This window comes from Microtus oregoni, unplaced genomic scaffold (genome assembly GCF_018167655.1).
Source record: "Microtus oregoni isolate MIOR12 unplaced genomic scaffold, Mior012 000032F_ref0000030, whole genome shotgun sequence".
NCBI classification, from domain to species: domain Eukaryota; kingdom Metazoa; phylum Chordata; class Mammalia; order Rodentia; family Cricetidae; genus Microtus; species Microtus oregoni.
This window is the reverse complement of record NW_024543091.1, coordinates 22,261,396-22,275,468: the sequence shown is the minus strand read 5'-3', so window position 1 is coordinate 22,275,468 and position 14,073 is coordinate 22,261,396. Positions and strand designations below refer to the sequence as shown.

General features: G+C 38.5%; 1 protein-coding gene across 4 annotated transcripts in view; it reads left to right on the top strand.

Moving 5' to 3' along the window:
- The window catches only part of Dennd4a (DENN domain containing 4A), a 103,000-nt gene that overhangs the window by 68,537 nt on the left and 20,390 nt on the right, over positions 1 to 14,073 (top strand). For 3 of the 4 annotated variants that reach the window (XM_041679537.1, XM_041679536.1, XM_041679535.1), the window contains 8 exons: positions 1,477 to 1,610; positions 2,552 to 2,687; positions 2,957 to 3,163; positions 3,252 to 3,380; positions 3,625 to 3,766; positions 8,642 to 8,758; positions 10,343 to 10,474; positions 11,927 to 13,023. In XM_041679537.1, coding sequence (XP_041535471.1) covers positions 1,477 to 1,610; positions 2,552 to 2,687; positions 2,957 to 3,163; positions 3,252 to 3,380; positions 3,625 to 3,766; positions 8,642 to 8,758; positions 10,343 to 10,474; positions 11,927 to 13,023 — 2,094 coding nt within the window. The remainder of the gene's footprint in view (positions 1 to 1,476; positions 1,611 to 2,551; positions 2,688 to 2,956; positions 3,164 to 3,251; positions 3,381 to 3,624; positions 3,767 to 8,641; positions 8,759 to 10,342; positions 10,475 to 11,926; positions 13,024 to 14,073) is intronic. The other variant, XM_041679539.1, reaches the window with a different exon arrangement.

Here is a 14,073-nt window from a genome sequence, read left to right as displayed (position 1 = left end):
AGAACCTTCATCTGGTGATGGATGGAGATAGAGACAGAGACCCACACTGGAGCACTGGGCTGAGCTCCCAAGGTCCCAATGAGGAGCAGAAGGAGGGAGAACATGAGCAAAGAAGTCTGGACCACGAAACTTTATTCTTTTAAACAGTGCCTGGCCCATTAGTTTCAGCCTCTTAACCCATTTCTAATAATCTGTGTAGCACCACGAGGTGTGCTTACCAGGAAAGATCTTAACCTGCGTCTGTCTGGAGTGGGAGAACCATAGTGACTGCCTGACTCAGCTTCTTTCTCCCAGCATTCTGTTCTGTTTACTCCACCCACCTAAGGGTTAGCCTATCAAATGGGCCTAGGCAGTTTCTTTATTAATGAACCAATGAAAGCAACAGATTAGAAAGAAATCACTCCCTCATCAGTCAGGGAAAGCATGCCTAAGATTTTGGTATCCAAAAGAAAATGATAGAAAAATTAAAGTTCTATTTTCTGAGTTAGAACTCAGAAAGCAGGCAGACTCAACAGTGCTTCCATATGGAAAGCCCCATCCACAGTAGCCTAAAAGTCTTTGACAAGCTCAAGCCTTTTTTATACCAACAGATTTTTAAGTATCCTCCAAGAAGATGGAAATAAGTGGTTGCTCTAACAATAATTACTTTGAATTTTTCAAATACCAAATAACACATAGCACTAATATTCATTATTTTAATTGGAAAATAAACAATATAGAAAATAATATAAATTAATTGCTTTAGTGGTACTATCAGTCACATTTAACATTTTGATAATTGTGGGTTTTGGTTTACAAAAGAATATATAACAAACATAATCACCCTCCTTTAAAAAAAAATAGAACTAGAGAACTGGTCATGGTGACATAAACCTTTAATCCCAGGTCATTTGAGGCAGAGACAGGCAAATCTTGTGAGTTCCAGGCCAACCAGGGCTACATAGTGAGACTATGTCTCAAAGTAAGTAAATAAATAAAATTAAGACATAGACACACACAAAATTAAAAATAGTACTATCAAGATGTCTGAGCAGGTTAAGGCACTGTTTTGTTTTTAGAGATACCTGATATCCTGGCACTCTCTTTGTAGACCAGGTTGACCTTGAACTCAGAGATCCACCTGCCCCGATCCCTGAGTGTTGAGATTCAAGGTGTGCATCACCACACCCGGCTCTAAGGCACTTTTTAAAAATAGTTATTTAGGGGCTGGAGAGATGGCTCAGAGGCTAAGAGAATTGACTGCTGTTCCGGAGGTCCTGAGTTCAATTCCTAGCAACCACATGATGGCTCACACCCATTTACGGTGAGATCTGGTGCCCAGAACACTATATACATAATAAATAAATAAATTAAAAAACAAAAAAATAGTTATTTAGTAGGCATTGATGGAAATGATGCATCTAATTAATTGTTCCCCTATGGATGAATTCTTGCCTTATCAACGTGGCCTTTAAATATATTTTTAAATTCCTTCAGGTGGATATGGACAAGAGTGGTGAAGTTCGGCTTATAGAACTGGACTCATCTTTCAAAAGTGAACATACTGTCTTTGTGACACCACCCGAGATCCCCCATCTACCCAATGGTGAAGAGCCCCCATTACAGTACAGGTATTCAATAACACAGTGTATGAGAATGACAGAGGAGCAGTCCATCAACTGTGACATAGCATTCTAAGGACTGTGGTATTTTCAAAAATACAAACTTAACAGATAGGCAAGTCTATCCCCCATCCATTATTAAGTTTTGCAGCACAGACAGAAAAAATAAAATTTTTTATAAGCTTGGATAGTATTTAAGTATCTCTATCAATACTGCTTAAATTAGTAGATCAGACAGTACTCACATGTAGCACTTTTATTATTTTTTATTTTTACTTTGTACTAAAACCAATTTTCTCATTCCTACCCCTTCTTTATCGCCACATACACATTGGTTAATATAACTGATGTACAAGGATTATAAATTATTAAGATAATAATTATTAAAATTATAAATGTAGTTCACATCCATTATTTGTTCCCTTAGTTTGTATGATACAAATTTTAAACTATTCATTTTTTGATGAATTTTTATTTTAAGACATGCAATTTCTTAATTGACATTAAGAATTAAATTATTAATTTAATTAACATGAAATTGTTGACATTTACCATTGTTAATTTAGAAATTTTGTAAGAGACTGCTGAGAGGTTGATATAGACTTAAGTGATGCGTTATCTCTCCATTCAAGTCTGGTGGGGAAGAAAGAAAAGTCATGAGCACAGCAAAACAAGAGCTGGGAGGGAGGTAGATCTGTTATTTTAAGTGCTATACATATTTATTTTTTGCCTAAAATTGTATTTCCTTTTATATTTTAATTTTGGCTTCAACAAATAATTCTGTGTTTACAAAAATAATATTAATAAAAATAGCAGAATTATCTGTTGAATCTATCTTATCTGATAGAGAAGTAGTTAAGTTCTAAGTTAATAAGTTATTTGGTCATAGTTCTTCTAGCTAGTAGCAATCTGTCTGTGGTTGAAAAGCAATTTCTTCTTCTCTGAAACAGCTATAATGGATTTCCAGTTCTCAGAAACAATTTATTTGAGAAGCCTGAAGGATTTCTACAAGCAAGAAAGAACAAGCTGCCTTCAAAACCCAGCAGTCCTAGTAGCCCTTCTCCCATGTTCAGAAGAACAAAGCAGGTGCTTAAAAACTGTGTTCCTTGTGTATTCAAGTAGACAGGGAGTAACCTGATGCTCATCCCAGACATAACCCTCAGCAGATGACAAGACGCTTTATGCACTTGGAGTATAGTTCATAGTAATCTGACCTAAAACTTTATTTTTATATATGATACAAATTCAAGAGGAGACTTTAAAATATATTATTTATAGTCAAGTTTTACAAAGGCATGTGACTTTCTGTGATCACTATTCATTTAAATAAGGATGCTACTTGGATTTCTTTCTAGGAAATCAAATCAGCCCATAAGATTGCGAAGAGGTATTCTTCTATCCCTCAGATGTGGTCTAGGTGTCTGCTGCGTCACTGTTACGGATTGTGGTTTATTTGTCTCCCAGCTTATGTGAAGGTTTGTCATTCCAAAGTCAGGGCTCTGAAAACAGCGTATGATGTGCTTAAAAAAATGCAGCTGAAGAAGATGGATCCACCCGATGAGGTGATAACATGTGTTCCCAAATGTGTTGTTTTATTTTAGATGTCTGTGCATAAGAGTGTTTCTGTACATCTCTCAACGTGTGTTGCAGGTGTGCTACCGAATTCTCATGCAGCTCTGTGGACAGTATGACCAGCCCGTGCTTGCAGTTCGAGTGCTTTTTGAAATGCAGAAAGCTGGTATTGACCCCAATGCAATCACTTATGGGTATTACAATAAGGTAATTATTTTGATTTAGTGGGAAACAGTACTGTTTTTTCATTGCACAACATTAATTTAGTGCCAAAAATAATTAGGGGCTATTTGGTATTTGTTTTAGAATATTCAGAAGATATTTCATAAATTAAGACATTTTTGTTTCCTATCCTTTAAATCTACTTTTGTCTTCTTTAGCTTGACTCAGAAGCCAGTGAATGTTGAATTCTAAAAACTGTTTTACTAATTATATATTTTTAAATGAATAGGCTGTTTTGGAAAGTACATGGCCTTCAAGAAGTCGCAGTGGCTATTTTCTTTGGACAAAAGTAAGAAATGTTGTTTTAGGAGTCGCACAGTTCAAAAGAGCTTTGAAGAAACATCCACACTTACCACAGAGAGCTCTCTCAGGTAATTAAAGGGTGATAAAGTGTGCACAGGGTTTGCTTTCGATCATAATTTATTATAACCTAATTGATTATAGTTTATATTTTTAGAGAATTTTAAGTGCTTTAAAATGCTGATTATTTTCTGGGTTCTGCTGCCAGTTAGGAAACTTTATTAAAAGTACTGTTAATGCACAGAAGTGTTCTGGATCCGGGTTGTGTTAGATCTGTGGTGTTTGCTAATGTGTAATGAGCTACACGGGAGGGGAGTCAAACCATTCCCGCTCCATGTAGAAACTTACCCACAGCCTTGTGTTCATTTCATGTAGTGTCTGTGATGTGCCTCTGACTTAATATGACCTATCACATGAGGTCAGCTGTGGAATTTTCCACTTGTGTTGCCATGTTGGTACATAAAAAGTTTTAGGTTTCAGGTTTTCAGGTTAAAGAAATCCTCCCTGTATTAGACAACTCTTCCCATTTTAGGAAACGCCAGATTCTTCTTTCTCCAGTTGTTAAATTGTCCAACTTTAGTGGTCATTAGAAGCTCACAGTAGATGCTCTGTTGTAGTTGTATTTTGCTGCGTGTGGCACTTTTCATGTTGGCTCCATAGCAGATTATTATCCTTAACAACAAACTCTGAAGAGTCACTTTGGTACCTCTTTGAGTAGTAAAATGCTATCGAACTGGGTTCTTGGTTTTTTTTGTTTTGTTTTGTTTTTTGGGGTTTTTTTTGGTTTTTCGAGACAGGGTTTCTCTGTGGTTTTGGAGCCTGTCCTGGAACTAGCTCTGTAGACCAGGCTGGTCTCGAACTCATAGAGATCCGCCTGCCTCTGCCTCCCGAGTGCTGGGATTAAAGGCGTGCGCCACCATCGCCCGGCTTCGAACTGGGTTCTTAAGCAGATAACAGTGACCTGATGCTGTTAGTTATGGTAGCATGGATAGTGGTAATGCAACACACATTGTGGAGCAGGCACCTTTCAATATGGGTTTAATCAAAGTATCCAAAGATCTGCTACTGATGATGATGTAGTACCAGTCTGTTCTGCTTCTCTATACATATATTATAGTACATTTTTAAAACTAGGTTTGCTAGTTTATGTTTTTAGTTTGTTTTCAATGACATATTTAACTGTCACTTTTTGATTTTTCTATTAGGCACTTGACATTAAATTTAATTGCTATATGTTGCTCTCATTATTTTTCGTTTAAGAGGTTGCAAAGTGCCGGGCGATGGTGGCGCACGCCTTTAATCCCAGCACTCGGGAGGCAGAGGCAGGCGGATCTCTGTGAGTTCGAGACCAGCCTGGTCTACAGAGCTAGTTCCAGGACAGGCTCCAAAGCCACAGAGAAACCCTGTCTCGAAAAACCAAAAAAAAAAAAAAAAAAAAAAGAGGTTGCAAAGTACTCAGTTCAAGTATTTAGTGCATGATAATCCAGTTAACTCTAGATAGCTACAAAATTCTTCACCATTTTAGAGATGCCTCTTTTTTTTAAGGCAAGCATCAAATCCATATATCCTGGGCAAGGGCTCTACTAGAGAGCTGTACTCACAGCCTCTTGCCTTGCTATTTTCTTGGACATATTTTCTTTTTAAGAAATCCTGGCCAGGCGGTGGTGGCACACGCCTTTAATTTCAGCACTCAGGAGGCAGAGGCAGGTGGATCTCTGTGAGTTCGAGACCAGCCTAATCTACAAGATCTAGTTCTAGGACAGGCTCCAAAGCTACAGAGAAACCCTGTCTCGAAAAGAAAAAAAAATTCTGTGTTTCTGAGTTAACAGTATTATACTAGTATCAGTTTCCTCATTTTAACATTGTGCTACGGTCATGTAGGGAATGGTTAGGAGAAACCAGCAAAGGGCCCCACCAAGAACTTTCTGTAAAATTTTTTTGCAAGTTTTGAATCAAACTTTTTGTTTTATTTTGTTTTTCAAGACAGTTTCTCTATGTAACTCTGGCAGTCAGAGAACTCATTGTGTAGATCAAGCTGGCCTCAAATTCACGGAGATCCATCTACTTCTGCCTCCCTGGTGCTGGGATTAGAGGTGTGTGCTACCACCACCTGGCAAATCAAACTTTTTTTAAAAAAGTTTAAATTTAAATGCAGAAGTCCTAGCAATGACTATGACATTACTTTCATTAAAATATAGGACTTGTGCATAAAGGCAGGCCCTGTGGTTCTGTGAGTGAAGATGACAACCCGACTTCCATCCCTAGCATCCACGTGGAAAACCTAGTCCTGCAAGTTGTCCTCTGACCTCCACTTGCCTGGAGGTCCACGAATGCACACACACACATACAACACAAATAAATCATTTTACATAGGCAGTAAAGCATTAGTATAAAACACACTAAATTACTTGTGTAGTTCTGACTTTTCATTATTTAAAAAATCCACTTGACTTTTAGTATAGTATGAACATGAACTTCTAATGGGCATAAACTTCAAAAAAATTATAAAATTTGAAGAATGCTGTTTCTGCAGATGGCAACATTATTTCAGACTCTTTCATTTTACGCCAATGTTAAGACTAATAAATATAAGCTGATTGTGCCAAAATGTAGCGCGCTGATCCCTCCAGAGTTGGTTTTATACTTGATCACGCACTGTGAATTTAATCAGTTGTGGAAGTTGTCCTTGGGCCCAGTTTCTTAAAAATATAGAGATCTTCTGTTTGGTTTAGTACACTTTTCCTAAAAGACTGGCCCAGAATAGTGTGGAATCTAACAAAAATATCTTTAAATTTTCCTATTTGTGATTTCTTTGGGATTGAGTCCTTAAAGTCTCATTAGGTAAAACAAATTCAGATTAATAACAAAGACATGGTAGTAAGTGCTTAGTGATATTCAGTATAACCTCTTTAGAATTCTTTACAAGTTTAAAATGTTTTAGTCTGATAAACATATGTTGTAAGAGCTGCGGGTTGTGTTCCTGCCACCCAGCTCCTAGCCACCTGCTAGCTTTACCCAAAATAACAACACACAAATTGTATTCTTTTAAACACTGCTTGGCCCATTATATCTAGCCTCTTCTCGGCTGACTCTCGCACCTGGACTAGCCCATTTCTAATAATGTGTGTAGCACCGAGGTGCGCTTTCCGGGAAGATTCTAGCCTACGTCCATCCTGGGTCAGAGCTTCATCGTGTCTGCCCCAGAGAGCAGAGCTATCGAGTCTGAGCTCACTTCCTCTTCCTCCCAGCATTCTGTTCCATTTACTCCACCCACCTATGTTCTAACCTATAAAATGGGCCAAGGCAGTTTCTTTATTAGCCAATGACCTTCCTCCATCAAACATAGGTTTATGTTTTATAACTCTGAGAATTGGATGTTCATACAAAAACTTACTTAAAATCTCAGAACTCTGGCTTTGATGCTAATCTAATGGGAACAGTTTAGTAAGAATGTCAAAGAGAATCTGTTTGACAAAACAGGATATTAAAGATTTTCTTTTACCACTGTAACTTCTGCTCCTCCTCCTTTTCTTCTTCTTTTTCCTCTTCTTTTTGACAGGGTTTATCTGTATGGACCTGGCTGTCATGACACTTAGTCTGTAGACCAGGCTGGCATTGAACTCAGAGATCCATCTGCTTCTGCTTCTCAAGTGCTGGGATTAAAGATGTGTGCTACTAACACCTGGCTTCTGCTTTCCTTAAGAATAAGTTTTTGTTTTGGTGGGAGTTTGAGGGGAGTTGTTTGTTTTTGAGACAGGGTCTCTACAGAACCCTGACTTTCCTGGAACTCACTATGATACCAGGGTGCCTGCCTCCTGAGTGCTGAGTTTAAAGGCATGTGCCACCAAGCCTGGCATCCTGAGTAATTTTAACACATTGTTTTTTCCTCATTCCTATATATTTGTACTTAGCTACAGTTCTATAATTATTCAGTTGAGTTTTGAGAAAAATTACCTTTCAATGAAGTTTGAGGAACCCAACTCTGTGGCAGAGCCGTTAGACATTGAGCTTCAGTGACCTACGTGTGCATGTTTGCAAAGCTCTCTTCTCCACTGCTTAAATTACCACTCAGACCAGACATAGTGCACATACATTTACCCCCAGCACTCAGGAGGCAGAGGCAGGTAGATCTGTTCAAGGGCTGTCTGGTCTACATAGTAAGTTCCTTGACACCCTAACCTTAAAAAGATGGCTCAGGCCAGGTGGTGGTGGCACACGGGTTTAATCCCAGCCCTCAGGAGGCAGAGGCAGGTGGATCTCTGTGAGTTCGAGGTCAGCCTGATCTACAGAGCATGTTCTCCAAAGCTACAGAGAAACTGTCTCCAAAAACAAACAAACAAACAAAAGACGACTTAGAATTTTATCTAGAAAGATGGTGGACTGGAGTGAAGATTAACTAGTTTGTCTGGTTTGGGTACCCACAAAGTAATATAAATGTAAATATTTATTTGACTATAATGTGAAACCAAAAGTAAATTATTTAGAAATTTTCCTTTCTTACATTAATGGAGGTGGGTGCTTGGTAGCTAACCAAATAAGGAAATCCAAACACTAATGTGTGGTAGGCACCTCATTCTAGTTGGTTTTACCAAAGAAACTTGTGATAGGTGTTGTAGAGATTGGCCAGCAGGCCTCTCAATGTAAGTTGGTGCTCCATCCATGGGATGTCACCACTCACCTGTACAGTATGCTGTCACAGTCCCTACCTCATCTCCCCACCCCGTCCTACCCTCGGCAGACAACATTTAGGCCCCTATTGGGGTCTGTTATTCAAGACAGTAGCCAGGAGCCATCTAGAATGAACATCTTGTTCATTCAAGGTGTTATGTTGACCTAGGGACTTTTACAGTTAACCAGTTTTCTGTCTGATCATTAAATTTGTTTAGGATATAATCTCAAAAAAGTTTATGATAAGTAGCATAGTATTTGTTTCTGTTTTTGCTCAGGTGGTCGGTCTGATCTTGGATATAATTCATTATCTAAGGACGATATTAGAAGAGAGGGTACATCTACTGAAGACATTCAAGGGGAAAAAGACAAAAAAGGGAGTGATTCTAGTTCCTGTAGGTATTGATTGTGAAGTTGATATTATGTAAAATTGTTAACTTCTTTGCATAAAAATACAAATAATTTTAACTATTAAAGTACTAGTTTTACTGCCTATCTTCCTGTTCTAATTATCTTTTTTTTCATTGTTCCCTCTTGGCCACCTAATATTTTCACCCATAAACTGTGCAGGAAATGTGCATGCTGCGTAACTCATATTAAAATTCTCATAGTAGAAATGTCTTTTAAAAAGAAATTCTTTTTCTGAGAATTACTACTACCTGCCTTAGTTAGGTCTGCTGTTGCTGTGATGAAACAAAACCAAAAGCTGCTTGGGGAGAATATTTGGCTTACATTTCCCAGATATAGTTCATTGAGGGAAGCCAAGAGAGAAACTCAAACCGGATGGGAACCTGGAGGCAGGAGTGATACGGAGGCCGTGTAAAAGTGCTGCTCACTGCCTTGTTCCTCATGACTTCTCAGGCTGTTTTCTTATAGAACCCAGGCCACCAACCCAGGGATGCCCCCACCCATAATAGGCTGGACTATTCTTCATCTATTACTAATTAAGAAAATGCCCTACAGGCTTACCTACTGATCTTATGGAGACATTTTTCTCAGTTGAGGCTCCCTCTTCTCTGATGGCTCTAGCTTGTGTCAAATTAACACAGAACTAGCTAGCACGTGCCTTTAATCCCAGCACTCTCAGGAGGCAGAGGCAGGCGGATCTCTGTGAGTTCAAGGCCAGCCTAGTCTACAAGAGCTAGTGCCAGGACAGGCTCCAAAGCTACAGAGAAACCTTGTCTCAAAAAGAAAAAGCAACTAGCCAGCACAATACTAATAGGTTTTCTGTGCTGTCCCCCTTCCCCACCATAATAGGTTTCTCTGACAATGCAGTAAGCCAGATCAAGCCAAACTGAAAAAGTATAAGAACAGTTTTATTTGAGCAAAGCAACTCTCAGGTGGATTCTCCAGTCCCAGAGGTGGAGGCAAGAGAAGCTGCACATCTGGACTAACTCGGGAGATTATATAGCTTGTAGGCGAGGGGTGATGAAGTGTCCACTACAAGCTGGGTTTGTGCCCAAGTGTGGTCAAAATCTTACTGCTTTAGGTGGGGACTTTGATGGCTGGCAGCTTCAGGGGAGGAGCTGCCCAGAATTCAGAACTGGGCTTTTTGGCATCTTTCCTTTGTTTTGAGCCTCTCTGAGTGGGTGGGGTTTGGAGAGAAACAGGAATGGGGCTTCCAGATCATACAGGGGCGAGTTGGAGATTCCAACTAGACAAATACCTTTAAAGTTTGTTGGTGAATTGTGATTTATATCTCCTTTTTTTTCTTCCCAATCCAAAATCTGTCCTTTACAACCAAAGAGAAAATATGAAATTCTCTATGAGCCTAATATATGACCAGTTCTTAGTAATTAGACCCACATTTGATGACTTTTAAATGAAATGATTTGTGGTTGGCAAGTGTGTAGAGAAGCAGTTAGTATATTCTTATCACCAGTTTTCATTTTGAAATATGTAAGACTAAAGGCTTCTCTTCATACATTCTGCAACATATATATTTAATTTTGCTAACATTTTTATTTTTGTCTTTATAGTGTCAGAGAATGAGAGTACAAAAGGAAGTGCTGATTGCCTTCCTACTCTCAGTTACCAAAGTTCTTCAACTATAGTTCGCCTCAGTGGTGCAGATAACAACAGTGCTGATAAAATGGCTGGAGAATCTGAGGGTAAGTTGAAGAGTATACATTGGCTACATGTAGATGATTATATCCGTGTCTACTAAATATATATATATATATATATATATATATATATATATATATATTAAATGTTGTAAAATCATGTTTTATTTTATTTTGCATATATGCTACAGCAATGTGTATAGGTCAGGAAACAACTTGTGGAAGACTGTTCTCTGTACCTTCTGAGTCCCTGGGATTGAACTCAGGTAGTCAGATTTGATGGCAGATATTCTTACTCACTGAGCCACCTCACTGGTCTTAGTGAATACGTATTTTTTTAAATATCTTAATGCACTAGAATTATCTATTAGAATATATTTGGGTGCCCTCTCCTAGTAAACTTAGGACCTTAGGTTTTGTGTTTTATAATGTCTTTGTTCATACCTTTATTATAACAAGGAATAAGGGCACACCTGTAGTCTCAGTGCTGCCCTTTGAGTTTGTACTATTAGGACTTTCAGAAGGGATGGTAAAAATACAAATGGAGGGAATAGTGAATCCGAGAGGACCACACACCTAGCTTATTTCTAAATGAATCATATACTTTATAGTCTAATGTAGCTTGTGACTATTTAGAAACAAAATAGTCTTTCAGATAGTTTAAGAAACTAATATCCATGGCCCTGGTGGCACACGCCTTTAATCCTAACTCTTGGGAGACGAGCAGGTGAGTTCTGGTCCACCTGGTCTACTTAGCGTGCTTCAGACAGCCCAGGCTACTTGATGAGACAGTGTCTCAAAAAAAAAAAAGAAAAGAAAAGAAAAGAAAGGAAAAGAAAAGGAAAGGAAAGAAAAGAAAAGAAAACCAAAAATCAGTGTTTTTCTTCTTAAAATATTTTCATATTTGCAATACACTAAATACACTAATCACTGATTTAAAGCAAAGGTAAAATTTCTTAATTTACATGTATAGTCAAAAAAGGATTTGGAGTTTTAAAAATAACTTTTACTTGTAGATAAAATTAATATAGTTACCATAGGTTTGATTTGATGTTTGGGGGCTTGTTTTGCATTTTAATAAAAAGATGGCTTAGACTTTCACATTCATCCAGCATCACTACAATTGTACAGCTATAACTTAACTTAGTGTAAATTTATTTCTGTTAAAATGTAAATTGGTAAGTTTTTTTAAGCAGTACATTCTAATGGCTAGAAGCATAGCCTTTCTCATTAGACAAATCTGAATTTGAATCAAGTTCTGTTACTTAAGAACTTTGTCTAAATAGTTTATCTCTCTGCTTGTCTGTTTTATCTGCTCTGAATGTTGGAATGTTTATAGCAACAATAGCAGTAAACTGCCTAAAGTGGGACCTGCTGAGCACCAGGCAGCCAGTGAGCACTTGCTGTTATCATCCCCATTACTATTATTTTAATATTTAGGATGACATATTTGCACGGTACATTTTCATGACTGAAAACAAATTTCTTGTTTTTCAGAAAGTACACCTGAGCTGCTCTTAATGCCGTCTCCTGAGAATACAAATGAAACACAAACCATGCAAAGTAGATGCTTCAGGAGAAGACATAAAAGTGACGATGAATCTCATTTGCAGCAGCAAACAGCCTGGGGAAATAGGAACCGTAATCTTAGTGGTGGGGTTCTGATGGGATTTATGCTGAATAGAATTAACCGGGAAACAAACCCTGGAGATATGGTTGAAAAATTAGGAGCTGATGCAAAAATTCTTTCAAATGTTATCTCAAAAAGCACAAGACCAAATAGTCTTGATATAGGAAAGCCACCTGTAAAATCAAAAAGAGACAGCCTAGAAAAGGAATCTAGTGACGATGACACGCCTTTTGATGTTTCTAACTGCTTGGATAAAGTGGATTCTCCTGTTATTTTTGACTTAGAAGATATAGACACTGAAGCAGATGGATCGAAAGTAGGATGTGTCACTACACAAAATCCCAAGAGGCTCCAGCGTATGAACAGCAGCTTTTCAGTAAGACCTTCTGAAAAAACAGATGTTGTAACAGGATTTGACCCCCTCTCTCTCTTGGTTGCTGAGACTGAACAGCAGCAGAAGGTGGAAGAAGAAGAGGATGAAGATGATAGCAAAAGCATTTCAACACCATCTGCTAGGCGTAATTTAGCTGAAGAAATTGAGATGTATATGAATAACATGAACAGTCCTTTGACAAGCCGAACACCAAGCATTGATTTACAACGAGCATGTGATGATAAGTTAGCTAATAAGAAAAGTCCAACATTGGTCAAGGCCTGCAGAAGATCAAGCCTCCCTCCAAATTCTCCTAGGCCAGTGAGACTTACCAAATCTAAGAGTTATACCAAAAGTGAGGAGAGACCAAGGGATCGACTGTGGTCTTCACCAGCCTTCTCACCCACTTGTCCATTTAGGGAAGGATCTCAAGAAACACTAGCCCATTCATCACCTTCATTTAACTTAGATACACTGCTGGTACCTAAACTAGATGTTCTAAGGCACAGTGTGTTCTCTGCGGGGAAAGGAGTTGCAGAGAAAGCAAGCAAATGGTACTCAAGGTTCACCACGTACACCACATCATCAAAGGTAGGTTTGTTGGGATTTACTGCTTTTCTTTTCTTAAGCTGCCTCTACCATTACCATTACTGAAAACTTATTTATTAAGATTTATTTTAATTAACATGCTTGTCTCAAATCAATGGGTCCCTACTGATAAACTCAGCCTAATCCTGTTTTTAGGTTCTTTCCATTATCCCACACACTTAAAGTTCAATCCAAGCATTCCCCAGACTTCCACTTGAATGACTTATTTCTTCAGTGATATAGCTTACTTCTTTATGGACCACACTTTTCATCTCTCTTCAGGAGCCTGCTTAGACTTGTGTCTAGTTACATCTAGAGGCAACAGCTGGTATGCATTGGAATTGTCTTGCCTGGCATCTCCTTCAGGGAAAGTCATTGTGGGTTCTAAAGACAATGTAGGATTGGTTCCCTTAGGCAAGGTTGGAGAGGGCAATACTGCAAGGAGTGAGGAAGCACATTTTCCAAATACTGATGTTCCGTAAGACAGGTAAACAGAAAGCCTCTGAAAAAGAGTTCCTTGGAGTTCCATGGTGAGAAGAGCTATGAGCTGCCAGAAGGGAGGACTTTGTTGGACAGGTCCCTCAATGCTGATGGGCATATGCCTACAGCTGAGGAGTAAGCTCAGTGGCAGAACTCTTGCCTAACATGCACGAGCCTCTAAACCCAATCCCCAAAGCCATATAATACGTTTGTTTTGCATAAAACAGGCCAAGTGCCCTGTCATATTGTAGAACTCTTTTAGTTGTTTAATCTACTTGTTGATAAATCTGGGCACTTTCCTGGTGTGTCAGTTGGCATTATAGGTAGCCATGTTGTCCCCTTTACCAGGGAGTTTTCTTTTCACTTAGCATTTCATCCTGTTGAGGGGAATGAAGGACAACATACTCTCAAAATTGTGGAACTGGTTTTTCTCTTGCAAACTTCAGGATTAGCAGTGGTAAAACCATGGCCAAAAGCAACGTAAAGAGGAAAGAGTTAACTTTATTTGACTTACATATTGCAATTACAATTCATCTTTAAGGGAAGTCTGGGCAAAAACTAGAGTAAGAACAG